General features: G+C 33.2%; 1 protein-coding gene across 1 annotated transcript in view; it reads left to right on the top strand.

The window, feature by feature from the left end:
- ADGB (androglobin) overlaps window positions 1-14407 on the top strand; it is a 159239-nt gene that overhangs the window by 120511 nt on the left and 24321 nt on the right. The window contains exons 27-29 of the mRNA XM_059941038.1: window positions 3480-3667; window positions 8310-8494; window positions 12086-12282. Of these exons, the coding sequence (XP_059797021.1) occupies window positions 3480-3667; window positions 8310-8494; window positions 12086-12282 (570 nt within the window). The remainder of the gene's footprint in view (window positions 1-3479; window positions 3668-8309; window positions 8495-12085; window positions 12283-14407) is intronic.

Genomic DNA, 14407 nt, shown 5'->3' with positions numbered 1-14407 from the left:
GTTTTTGATCCATTGTATTGCCTTTGCTCTTTTGTCAAAGATCTGTTCACTATATTTATGTGGGTCTATTTCTGGGTCTATTCTATTCAATTGATCTGTATGTCTGTTACTTTGTCAAAATGACACTGTCTTAATGATGGCAGCTTTATAGCGAGTCTTAAAGTCGATTAGTTTCAGTTCTCCAACTTTGTTTTTCTCTTTCAGTATTGTGTTGGTTATTCTTGGTCTTCTCCATATAAACCTTACAACCAGTTTGTTGGTATCCATAAAATAGCATGCTGAGATTTTGATTGAGATTGCATTAAATCTATAGATCAAGTTGGAAATAACTGAAATATTCACAATGTTGATTCTTCCTATCCAAGAACATAGAATATCTCTTCGTTTTTTTAGTTCTCCTTTGACTTTGTTCATCAGAGTTTTATAATTTTTTCATACACATTTTGTACATATTTTGTTAGATTTATATCTAAGTATTTCAGTTTTGTGGATGCTAATGTAATTTGTTTTTAATTTCAAATTCTACTTGTTCACTGTTAAACTATTTTCAAGATTTTAGGATTTTAGGAAACTTTTTAAAAATCAGGGCAATTAAATTTTTGATGAAATCATTTAATCCATTCATATCTATATATAGAGGTGTGTGGCTGTGTATAACTATTGTTAAAACTTTATATTTTACTAATGAGTTTTTATACTATTTCATTATAATTTAAAAACTCATGTTTTACTAAAAGCTTATCATTTTTTCTATTTTTCATGAGATACAAATTTTCTCAATAATGCAGTCTGATTTTACTACATTTGAAGATATTATCAAATTGTAAATTGGACTTAAATCATTTTTAGTTTGTATTAAATTTTGCACATTTACTTCACATTTACATTTTATTAGAAAGTCTGATAGACAATATTTTTGTGTGCAGTTATGTATATTTGGAGTTATATACTTAAATGTAATTTTTAAAAACTCAAAGTCTGTGCACCAATATATTATTTTTCTAATTGCTTTGAAAGAGTATTTATATTTCAATTAAAAATAGAATTTGCCAATAAAAGACAATTTCTGTACATCAAACAGGTACTTAAAAACTGAATTTATTTGACGCTAATATAATTTGACCCTCCATACAACTCCCTTTTGCATTATATTTATTCTCCCTTATGTCCTAGTAAATAGCAATTTATTAAAAATTATAGCTTGGGAAATTTATTGATAAACCTTGCCTCTCTCCAGCAGAATATCTTGGGTTAAACCAAACACTATAAGAGATAACTAGTTCTTTGTTAACAAACTTGTCTTCACACCAGTAACAATTGATGGGTTATTTTTTTAATGTCTGTTTGTCAAGTTTGGCCTAGATTTCCTTTTGAATATAAAAATTTATTTCATTTGTGATTGGAAATCAAAAGTCCCAAAGATCCACATGAAAAAGATGATTTCATTCAAAGGGAGACGTTATCAAGATCATAGATATCATTAAATTCTAGAGATGAGCTCTTTACTTCTCTAGATAAGTATGCTAATATTAATCATATTAGCCATTGATACTTAATTTTTGTAGGGATCTTTAAGGATATTTAGTTGAACCACATAAGAATCTGATTCTTGTTTATATCTAGCATACTTTGGGTTTGGTTTGGTTTTTGTTTAGTAACCCCAGTGAAGACCTCCCTTTCTAGACTAAACTTGAATTTGGGGGATAGCTTTAAATGATGCATTTTGAGTCAATATGCAGAAGAACACTCTATCATCTCCATTTAACTATTATTTCTAAACTGTAAATTTAAGATTGCAACAAGCATAGCCATTCCCTCTGTCAAATACCTCCTGTCTTCTAACCTCTCACTGTAGGTCTTTTTAGAATAAAATAGAATGAGGAGGAGAATATAGAACTGTATGAATACAAGAATAGCTTCAGTCATCCTTTTTGTGGTATGGTTTTCCTTTCGTCACAATTCTTGATCTTTGAACATTTCTCCAAATTATCTAAGTCTCCTCTAAAATGTAGTTCCCAGAACTAAATGCAGCCTCTAAAGGGAATTCCAACCCATCTGAAGGAGGATCGTTACTCCATTGTTTTGTAGCCCATGATTGCATTCACATTTTGGCACTTGCCAGGCATTTGACACATATGTAGCCTATTTTAGGTCAACTTTTTCTAACGTATGTCCACAGAACTAGTGTCTAAGGTTAAAAAAAAAAAAAAAACTGGTTACACAGTTAATCCTTTAGAATTGTTTGACATATATTTTTTTCATAATTTTTCAAAGACCATAACCTGTGATTTGAAATACTTATCTATGAGGTTTCTCAGTACTCAGTACTCTTATGTTACTCTTCTATTAACAGAGTCTTGAGGTCGTTTTAGAGTCACCAGGTCCTCTCTTAAAATCCTATCACTGGTTTAGCTTTAGACTTTCACTTACCAATATCTATCCTACCATTTTATAAACTTTTATTCCTCTCAAAATTGTTCTGAGTCTAGACAAACACACAATCAGAGTCATGTAATTTTGTTTTGCTTCTTTAATAGATTAGTACCACAAGCTCAAATAATAACAAAAACAGCAATAAATCTGTACTTTGCTGATAAAAACACTTTAGCGTACATGATTTATCTTCCTTTTCTTCTTGCCCCAAACGTAATGTCAAAGGTCCTTATGGGTGTTGCAATTCTGATCTTATTACAGGTTTTGGAATTTTGGTTAACATTCCTAGGTGTTTTTTGCAATGTTATGAATTCATTCTGTCTTGTGTATTTCTAATTTTTGTTTCTGAAAATCTAGACACATCGGAGAGCTTCCTCTGCATCAGAGAGCAACTGGAATACAAATCTATATTCTTATGTCTTGTTAGAAATGTATGGAATTATAAACTCAGAATTACTTTGAACTTTTGTCTGTTAGCACTTTCCCAGGTTCCTTAACTGCTTCTTTTCTCCAACCTAAAGAGCTCATCTCCAGGCTCACATCTGGGTTCCATGGAACCAGATCTGCTGCTAATTTGATAGCTTTACCTGCCAATGGTCATCCCAAGGGCACTACATTTCCATAAACTCTTCTGCCTTTTTCATCTCATATTTAGAAAGATGATACTGAGAAGACAGGGAAATCAAGTAGGAAGCTATTGGGCTAATCCAGGATGATATAATGATAAAAATCTGCCTTAGGAAGCATTAGGAGAATTAGCAGGAAATGTAGTAATCATCTACCACAGTTAAGCACTTTTTTTTTATAGCTAGGGAACCATACAAACAAAAGTGTTAGAGTTTTCCATTTTCTCCAAAAACATGTAAGATAGCAATTTTTAAGAGGGATTTCAAAACATGCTAGTGATTTGTTGATTATCAATCGATTTTAGGATCTTTATGTGTATTAAGATAATAAATATTTTTAATACTGTGAAATCATCTATTGTACCTTTGAGAGACTAGTGACAATGTCACTTACTTCTGTGTAATTCTTTTTTCCTGTAGAAAGGATATACATTCGTGGCAGAAGCATATACTGGTGATGTGTATGTAACATCCTCACGATGGAAAATGCGCCTCATTGGTTCTTATCATCCACTCCCATGCCTGTCTCGAGATCTTCCATGTAATACCTTTGCCATAAAGGAAATCAGAGATTACTACATACCCAATGATAAGAAAATTGTATTCAGGTATGTGACAGAAAGGAAATGCATTCCTTTAAAAATGTTAATAATTTTTGAATTAAATAATTGACTTTAAATTTAAATATTAATATTATCAAAAACAATAAATTTTCTGTAAAATTCTGGGTGAATTTTGAACTTCACTTTTATACTCTTTTGGAAACAACATAGAGAGTAATGTGATTATATAAATGCTATATAAGATCAAGCCTATGTTGCACATAATGGTTTCTTAGTCCTCATCGTATTTGACTTTCATTGAACATCCTTCATAACACTCTTCCCTCTTTTTTACTCTCTCCTCGTTCTGTTCCATCTCTAACTCTTCTCTTGTGTAGGTTTCTCCTTATCTGCCAACTCATCCTTCTTTTCATACTTATTTATATATTCTCCATGAATGGCCTCATCATGGACTCCACTCTCTTTCATTAATCAGCCCTTTTCATTCTCATTCCCCTATACCTCTCATCTCTATGCCCTCCTCTTTATTCTCAATGTCCTCCACTACTTCAGGGCCTCATTATATTTTGTCTATAGAAATGCTGTGTCCATGTCTCCATTATATTCACTCTTCATTTTTAACTATTTCTCTGTCTCTCTTACCTTATTCATTTACATATCCATCCTTTACTACCAGAGTAGTTACCTTTCTAACACACATATTTAAATATGTGATTTCCCTTCTTTAAAATTTTGGACAACTTTCCACTGGCTGTAAAATAAAATCCAAACCACAAACACTCTTGCCCAGCCTCCCAACACATGGTGCACTCTCTTGATGGAGCTATGGACCAACTCCTGACATATTTGTAATGTGATTTTATCTTGCCCATGCCTTTCCTCTTGTCTTGTTATATCCTGTCCCCATTTCTCCACCTAGCAAAATTTATCACTTTTAAGGATCATTTTCAACAGTCAAATCTTTTATACCCAAACCTCCAAATATAACTAGTTAGTCCTGGTCGTGTTTCTATAGTCTTTTGTTCTTTCTGAGAATGTGACATATCAAATTTTATATGGTTAATTTCACATCCACCTCCATGAGAATTAACACTTACTGGAGGCAGGAACCATGTCTTATCAATATAGGATGTATTGATATATGCCTGATACGTAGTTGGCCTTCATTAAATATTGTTAAATGTTCATTAAATGTTGTTATTAAATGAGTTGTTAGAATACTTGTCTTCTCTTTTTCATATATTTTTTCAATGCAGAAAGTTTGGCAAATATGTAAATATATTATTAAGGAAATAAAAATCACCCATAATCAATCAACCTAGAAACAATCATTGTTCGTATTCTATTGTATTTTCTTAGAATGTTTTTTCTAGTCACAGTTTAACATTATTAAAATCATAACATAATTAAAGTTTTATAATCTGACCTTTTTACTTAACATTATAGTGTTAACATTTCCCAATGCCATTAAGACATTTTGTGAACTCTTTTTCATGATTATCTAATAATTATTCATATGAATATACAAGTTTTTTGGTTATTGGTTATTCCCTGTTGTTACAAATTTCCTTTTCTACTTTTTCTATAGTATTAATAGAGATATGATGGGCAAATTTTATTGTAAATATTTTTAAAATTTTCTGATTATTGTCTAAAGATTTATTGTTTTAAAGAGATTAAATGTTTTAAAGATACCATACATATTGGTAAATTGGTTTTCAAAAGTAAAACCCAAGTCTTTTTGACAGTATAGGGACAAATAATAATTCATTGTATTCTGGCTGATTTTTCTCTATAATTCATATTTATTTGTTCCTTAAAATCTTTTTCCCTTTAACAAACATGCTCACATTTTTTGCAAAGAAAGATAAATCAACAACAAAATTACAGAACAATATATACAGTATATCCCAAGTATATTTTCTTATGTTTATATTTGTTTATATATTTTATATACAGGTAAAATTTTAGAGAAAATACTAAACAAAAGCACATAAACTGAGGGCAATAAAAGGGTTGAAGAATTCTCTTTTTAATCTATCTGCTTCTTGTAATATATTTGCATACTGCCTATTAGAAGAAAGCAAAAAAAAAAAATGGAGAGAAGGAAGGAAATGTGGCAGTAACTAAAAATAACAATTGTGATAAAGTATTTTAACTACTATGATAGAAAATCATTGTATCACACAGCAGGGCCACTATTAGACTCAGTGATATTGAACCCAATACCTAAATTAGTCATAGCAGCTGGTCCTAAATCTGTCAGGATGAGTTGAGAGGAAGGTGAGGAGAGAACTGCTTGACTAGCACATGTAAAAATTCAGAAATTAGAGAGACTATGACCTTTTCAGGATGACCTTTGTTTTGTTTGCAAAATGGGGTTCTAGGGTGCTATAGCAAGCAGTAAGATCCAGAGGCTGGCAGGGCCCTTTCCTGAAGGGCCTCAAGGCAAGAAGAGATTCAGATTTTACCATAGAGGCAATGAGATGCTTTGAAGGAGTTTAAGAAAAATGGCATTAATAGATTTGTGTTAAAACATTATGTCTGCAATGTATGAATTGAAAAAGTACTCTAAATATAATTTCTAAGAACAGAAAAAATGTTAGAACCTTATTGTTATGAAATTATATGTAATCATAAAAGGTACAAAACATGAAAAAAAAAAGGAAAAAAAGCTCACTCGGAAGACTGCAGTGTGTTGAATGGATGAAGGGAAACATAACTGGAGACAGGGAAACCAGCCAGGTAGCAGTTGCAGAATAACCCAGGTGTGTGATCATGGCAACTGAAATAAGTCAGTGTATTTGTTTGCTACGGCTGCCATAACAAAGGCCCACAAACTGGCAAAGTAGGTGGCTTAAACAACAGAAATCCTGACTGCTAGAAGTCTGAGATCAAAGTGCCAGCTGGATTGATTCCTACTGAGGGCTGAAAGAGAGAAAATACTCCATGCTTTCTGCTAGCTTCTAGGGGGTTCTGGTCATTGGCATTCTTTGACTTGTAGATTTATCACCCTGGTCTTTGTGTTCCTCTTCACACACCATTCTCCCTGTGTCTCTCTGTCTCCAAATTTCCCCTTTTCATAAGGACCTCATTTTAACTTGATTACCTAGAGTGTGCAGGCTATAGTAGTTGTGGCTCGCGGGCTCTAGAGCGCAGGCTCAGTAGTTGTGGCTCGCGGGCTCTAGAGCGCAGGCTCAGTAGTTGTGGCTCGCGGGCTCTAGAGCGCAGGCTCAGTAGTTGTGGTGCACGGGCTTAGTTGCTCTGCAGCATGTGGGATCTTCCTGGACCAGGGATCGAACCTGTGTCCCCTGCATTGGCAGGCGGATTCTTAACCACTGCACCACCAAGGAAGTCCTAAATCATTTTTAGGTGTTAAACATGGTAGACCAGTGAAATGTCCAAGGGATACTGCATAGGGGAGTCGGGTTGGAGACATAGATTTGGAACTCATTATTCTGTTTCTGCACATGGAAGTGCCCAGGAAAGTTTGTACAAAGAGAGTCAGATCCAGGACAGAATATTAAGATTCTCTGATATGTATGGGAATGTCAATGTGAGAGAAGTCTAAAAATAGCACCCCTGAAATAGGAGGTACAAAAGTTATTATGCTCATGGGGAAAAGTTTTTGAAGAAAGAGAAAATGAGGGTTGATTCGACTTTGTCAGATTCTCCTAACAGTTCAGGATGATGAGAACTGAGGTTTCTATAGGGTGGTGACAAGGTGCTTGACACCATGGCAAGAGCAAGTTTAGCACCTTGGTTGGGGGCAGAGTGGAGTGTTGTGAGCGAGTGGGGGGTGATGAGCCGAGGACAGTGGAAGTTGACAACTCTCCTGAGATTGTTCGCTGGGGAATAAAAAAGAGCTGAGACTGAACAACAGGGCTGATTGAAGATTTTTTTTTTTTTTGGTTTGTTTTTTGTTTTGTTTTGATCTGTTTTTCAGTGGGTGAGAACTGCACAGGTACAAAAGCCAATATCAAGGAGAAATAAAGTGGGGAAATTTAAGATACAGAAAAGAGAAGATAGAAAAGCAAATTTCTAGAGAAACTGAAAGTTTATAGGGTCCTGAACATTTGCAAAGATTCACCTAAAGTAGGAAAGAACCTCAACAAAACAAGAAACCTCTTAGACTGCATTAAGGGAGGAGTTGGGAAGGAATTAGACTGCACATTTCGTCTTTTTTGCAAGAGGTTCCCAACCAGCTTAGTGAAAGGGTGAGAGCACAAGCGACAGGTACTACTTCTGACTTCTCTGTATTTTTGTGAAAGAAAACACTGTTAACAGTATTTAACAAACACTGTTAACAGTGAGGTTTTGAAAGCTACTGCCGGCTGTGCTCTTTGTCCCACTGCAGAGGAGGGCGTAATGGAAAGGTTTGATGTGGCAGTAGTTTGCAATCTATCAAGTTTTACAAGTGAGTGCTTATTATATCTAAATAAAAAGTTACATTTCCTGTTTGGGATATGATGATAATAAACATCCTATATTTAACTTCATTTTACCACAGCATACTGGGATCTTTTGCCAAAGTCTATAATAGCACTAATATTTCCAGGATTTTAACTGACTTTATAAAGTGGTTTTACTTGTAGAGTATCATATCAGCAAATGAGACAGTTTCTTTTAGCTATTTGAAGGAAAGACCAGCATACTTGTTTATAAAGGTGAATGTTTTTCTTTATAGGTATTCAGTTAAAGTTGCATTACCACATCCTGTTACAATACAGGTACGCACGTCCAAACCGGATGCATTCATCAAGCTACAGATCCTAGAAAATGAAGAACTTATCGCGAGCTCCACCGGGAAGGGCCAAGTTATAATTCCAGCAATTAACCTCTTGGGGAATGAGAAAGCCTTGAGCTCCCAGTGTAAGTGTGGCTTTTAGAATTTTACATATCTTATATAATTTTCAGGCATAATATCATATACCAGTACTCATGCTGTAGGGTTAATATAAAATTTGTAATTTCCCACAAAATTTGCAATCTAAGCAATTGAGGGCTTGAGGAAGTACTATGGATTAATAATAGTAAAATATTTTATTTCATTTAGTTGTATAAGGCTCAAATTTATTGATGATATAATTAATGTAACAAGTCTCCTACTGATAGTGATTTGTGATCATTATAATCATTAGTTTATATAAACAGTGCTGAATTTTTTTAAACAAATCTGAGTATATAATCTTCTGAACATGTATATGCATATATTAGATAAATGCTTAGAAGTAGAACTATTGGGTCATTGGGTACATGCAGTAGTGATTTAGGTATATTTTGTCAAATTGCCCTCCATTGAGTTTGTGTAAATTTACCTTCTTTTGTCCATACTCCCCTGAATGACAGTAAATTATCACATTTCTTGGTTTTTCATATTTCTTCATTTCAATTTTAATGCTAAAAAGATTTATTTATATTTCACTTATCATTAATGAGGTTTAAGCATATTTTTATATATCTTATATATCCTCCTTTAATATTTCCTTCTTTGAAAAATGTTTTGAGTGTTTTGCTCATTTTCTATTGGAATTAGTTGTTTTTCTCCTAATTTATGTGTAGATTATCGTATATTAAGAAAAATGATTTTCCTTTTTCATATTTGTTTCCAATATTTTTGATACCGGGTTATGAATGAATAACTAAATGTCTGAAGGAAGTAATGAAGGAATTCACAAGGATAGGGACTTTGTGTCATTCATTTTTAATTTTTTATTGGAGGGTAATTTACATATAGGAAGAAGTACAAACCTAAGTTGATGAGTTTTGACAAGTGCAATGTACCAGTGTGACTCATACTCTTAACAAGATATAGAACATTTCTATTACCCAGAAAAAAATCCCTCAATCTATTTCCATTCAATTTCCCAATCCCCAAAGAGGCAACCACTGTTCACATTTCCATAACAATAAACTAGTTTCGCCTCTTCTAGAACTTCATGAAATTGGAAAACTGTAAATCCTCTTTTGGCACTGGTATCTTTTGCTCAGCATAATGTTTTTAAGATACTTCCATGTTGTTGCTACTCCATTCCTTTTTATATTGCTGAGTATTAGTCCATTGTATGGATAGACCACACAGTTTATTGCTTTAGATTTTAACTGGAATTGTGTTAAACTTGGGGAACATTGGCATCTTAACAAAACTGAGTTTCCTGGTCCATGAACACAGTATATCTTTAATTTCTCTCAACGATGTTTTAAACCTTCAATGTACAGATTTTACAGATAGTTTATTAAATCTATACCTAAGTATTTTATTTCTATAGGAGCTCCATTTAGGACTAAGAATACACATAAATTTTATCATTTGATAGCTATATTCATTTACTAGGGCTGCTGTAGCAATTTACCACACACTGGGTGGCTTGAAACAACAAAGATATATTCTCTCACGGTTCTGGAAGGCAGAAGTCCAAAATCAAGGTGTTATCAGAGCCACATCTCCATCAAAGCCTCTACGAGAGAATCCTTCCTTGCCTCTTCTAACCGTTGTTGGCTCCTGGCATTTCTTGGCTTGTGAGAGCATATCTCTGCCAATGTCTGCCCCTTTCTTCACATGACTTTCATTCTGTGTGTCTGTGTCTTCTTCTTTTCTCTTTTAAGGATGCTCATCATAGGATTTAGGGTCCTCTTTAATCCAGGTTGATCTCATGGTGGAATCCTTACCTTAATTATAGCTGCAAACACCCTTTTGTCAAATGAGGTTACATACTGAGGTTCTAGGTGGACATATCTCTTTGGGGGGTGGGGTCACTATTCCATGCACTACAATATTGTACCATGGGTCACTTAGCCTCTGTTCAGTTTTTTTTTCTTTATTCTTTGCTTCCATTTAGATCATCTCTATTGCTTATTTTCAAGTTTACTAACGTTTTCTTCTAAATTTGACAATGTTTAAGTCCATCCAGGAATGTCTCATTTCAGTTATAGTCAGCTCTAGAATTTCTTTTTATTTTTTATATAGTTCATTTCTCTGTTAATATTCACCATTTGTTCTTTCATTATGTCAACCTTTTCCCTTAAATCCTTAAACACATTTTTAATCACTATTTTAAAGTCCTTGTTTGCTAAGTCCAACATCTGTGTCAGCTCTAAGGGTATTTCTATTGACTTTTTTCTATTGGTTACATTGTGCACTGTCCATTGTATCTGCTACGTTACCAAGACTCTAGATTATGCTGTCTTCATCAAAAGAGTGTTGAATTTTGTTCTGGCAGACAATTTATTGACAGTTTAGCTTAATCCTATCAAAACTTTGTTCTAAGCTTTCTTAAGTCAGGTCTAGAGTTTCCATTACTCCAGGGCTAGGGTAGCTCTAAAGAATAGCCTTTCTTGAGTTTCAGCTGAATGCTCTGTGTTTTCATTAAATTTTCTTCATTTTGGCAGAACTCCAATGTCTCTCAACACTGCAACCTTCAGAATCTCCATTAAGCTCACAATCTTCCAGTAATGTCTACCAGGCATCATTAGGTATTTGTACAAACAAAGTTTAAAATTCAGGTAAAGACTCAAGTAGACCCCTATGCATATTTGTGAGTTCCTTTGCTGCTCAGATGCCTGCTTTCTGGTACCCTGCCTCACAAATTCTAATTGTCTCAGGAGCCTCAAATTCCAGTCTTTGCTTCCTAAATCTGACAACACAGCTGTTCACTGTTTGAACTCTATTTCCCTGTGCCATGGGTAAGAAGATCCTCACGGGCAGAAATGTGGGGAAGTGGAGAGATCATCCTGAATGTTGCCCTTCTCTCAAGGATCACAGTCCTGGGCTGTCTATTGTCCTCCGGCTTAAAGCAGTTGTTTTATGCATTTTGTCCAAATTTATCATTTTTATGGTATAAAAATAAATCCAATGCCCATTATTCTGTCATGGTTGGAATCTGAATTTCCCTGTGTGTTTCACTTATGTTTCCTCAATACATGTTTGATGAATTAATGCAAATTATACAGCTCATTAATTAATTAAATTAATTCAATTATACAGCTCATATCTAGCGTAGAGAATACAGCTCATATCATCCAGAACATATCTATTTGTATCCCTTCCAATGGCACTTATATTATCTGTTAATTAAGAAATAATGAATGCAAAAATTAAAAATTACAGTAACATACACACACATAATATTAAACGCTGAAGAAGTCAGAGTGTGTGGTATTAGTTTATTGTCATTTGAGCAGCACAGAATGAATGAGAAATTGTTGAATTGTTGTATAATCTTTTATCAATCAGTGGTTGCTCAGAATATGCATTGCTCTATGCAAGTCATATACCATTACAGTAAGTTTCTTTAAGACCAGAATATTTCCAAGAAGCCAGTGATGTTGGTTTTTATCTCATTAAAACAAAACAAATTGACCTGTCCCTTTGAGTGTTTTATAAGGATATAACTAAATAACACAGTCAGTAATAACTACGCATTCCACATATCTTAATTTAATCCTAATATTTCTCATATTCAGCTAGCAAGCAAATTCTTTCAACTCATGCTTCATTCAAGAAAGAGCAAGAATTTTACATTAAGAAGAAATCTGCCACAGGAGGTCAGAAATCCTATAAAAGACCTGGAAGTGCAATAGTAGACACTGGCCAGCCTATTTTGGATGAGGAAACTATCTCTGTACCCGCTATAGAAGAAAATGCTAGCACACCACAGCAGGTAATTTACATTTAAAAGAATTATTTAATGGTACTGCTCATAAAAATTTAATGTAATTCACAACAATTATTTTCCTAAAAATTGTTAATGTATAATACTTTTTATATGTAGTGCCACTAGTGTATAACCAGAATTGAAGAATTATTGAAAATTTTCTCTGTGCCAAGATTTTAAAATATGTGACAAATTGAATTTTTACACTAACCCTATAATGTAGATATTATTATCTTACATTACATATGAGTTAGTGGTTATGTGACTTTGAAAAAGGTCATATATTAAGAAAAACATATTTGCATGTGCCTTAAGTTGAAGAAATAAAGGACAATGCATATAATTTAAGGTAGCAAAAGAAAACATGATTTATCCATTGAAAACCAAGAAAATAAATTAACTAATTAAAAGAAATAAAAACAAAATGCCAAAAATAAATCCTAATATGGCAGTAATTAAAATAAATGCAAATGGATTATTAATCAATTAGAAGGATAAAATTTTAAGGTTAGATAAAAAATAAGATCCAACTGTAAGTAGTCTAAAGGTGACACTTTTAAACAAAATAGCACAGAAAGTTTAAACTTCAACCAAAAGAGAGCTGTGATGATATTTTAATATCTCAATACATAGGATTCATGGGGGATATTATATAAAAATAAAAGGAAAAATAAAGCAGTATGACCATAACTGACATATAGGCACCTCACTGCCTAGACTCAATAAATAAAAAGCAAAACTATTAGAGCTGTAGAGAAAAATAAGTTAACAATTGAGTTGAATATTTTAACACATATCTTTCAGAAACAAGTAGATCAAGCTGAAAAACAAAATGTATTTGATCACTAGGATTTGAAATATTAAGTATAAGCTTAATCTTTTAGATATCTATATAGAACACTCCACCTAATAAAAGAGAATATACTTTTTCATAGAACACACAGGAAGCCTCAATAAAAACCAAACTATACTGTGTAAATGTTACCTGAACATAATGCAATAGTAATTAGTAATTAACTGCTTAAAATCCCATAAATATGAAAACACAGTGAAATATACTAAATAATTCTTTAGTTTAAAAAAAATCATTAAAAAATGAAACTATTGGGCTTCCCTGGTGGCGCAGTGGTTGAGAATCTGCCTGCCAATGCAGGGGACAAGGGTTCGAGCCCTGGTCTGGGAAGATTCCACATGCCGCAGAGCAACTAGGCCCGTGAGCCACAACTACTGAGCCTGCGCGTCTGGAGCCTGTGCTCCGCAACAAGAGAGGCCGCGACAGTGAGAGGCCCGCGCACCGCGATGAAGAGTGGCCCCCGCTTGCCACAACTAGAGAAAGCCCTCGCACAGAAACGAAGACCCAACACAGCCAAAAATAAATAAATAAGTAAATAAATAATAAAAATAAAGGAATTCCTTTAAAAAAAAAGTAAAATAAATATCCTTTAAAAAAAAAATGAAACTATTAAATACAAAGGACTCCATAGAAATAAAAAACTTGTTACAAATCAATATTTGTAAGCCACATCTAAAGTAGCATTCAGTGGAATGTCGACTTTCAAATTAATTTCATCAGAAAGTATGAATGATTAAACAAATGAACTAAGCTATTAAAACAAAAAGTTAAAAAAAGAGTAAAAGAATAACTCAAAAATAAGAAGAAAAAGTTTTAATAAAAATGAGAGTAGAAATTAATGAAATGGGGAATAAAATTTAGGAAAATTAATAAAACCTATGCTTTCTTAAGATTAATAAAGTAAACATGCTTCTTGTAAGACTAATCAAGTAAGAAAAAAAGAAAGAAAATATAAATAAATCAAATACAGAACAAAAAATTAGGATAGAGGTATAAATGTAAACAACAGGTTTTAAAAAAATTTTAAGTATTATATACAGCTCTATACTAGCAATTTAAAACTGACAAAAATTGTTTCAAATGTAAAATTCCTGGAGTAGGGGGAGGAATGGCATAGCTGCTCCACTAAAAGAAAGAAAATATAAAATAAGAATAAATAAGAATAATAAAACTGAAATGATAATCAAAGTCTTACCTTTCCAAAAAGCTATAGGCCTAACTGCTTTACAGGATAGATCTAACAGACTTTTGAAGAGTAAATTGTTCTAGAAAACAGAA

This window comes from Balaenoptera ricei, chromosome 12 (genome assembly GCF_028023285.1).
Source record: "Balaenoptera ricei isolate mBalRic1 chromosome 12, mBalRic1.hap2, whole genome shotgun sequence".
Classification (NCBI taxonomy): domain Eukaryota; kingdom Metazoa; phylum Chordata; class Mammalia; order Artiodactyla; family Balaenopteridae; genus Balaenoptera; species Balaenoptera ricei.
The sequence above is the reverse complement of the archived record's forward strand: the minus strand, read 5'-3'. Positions and strand labels throughout refer to the sequence as shown.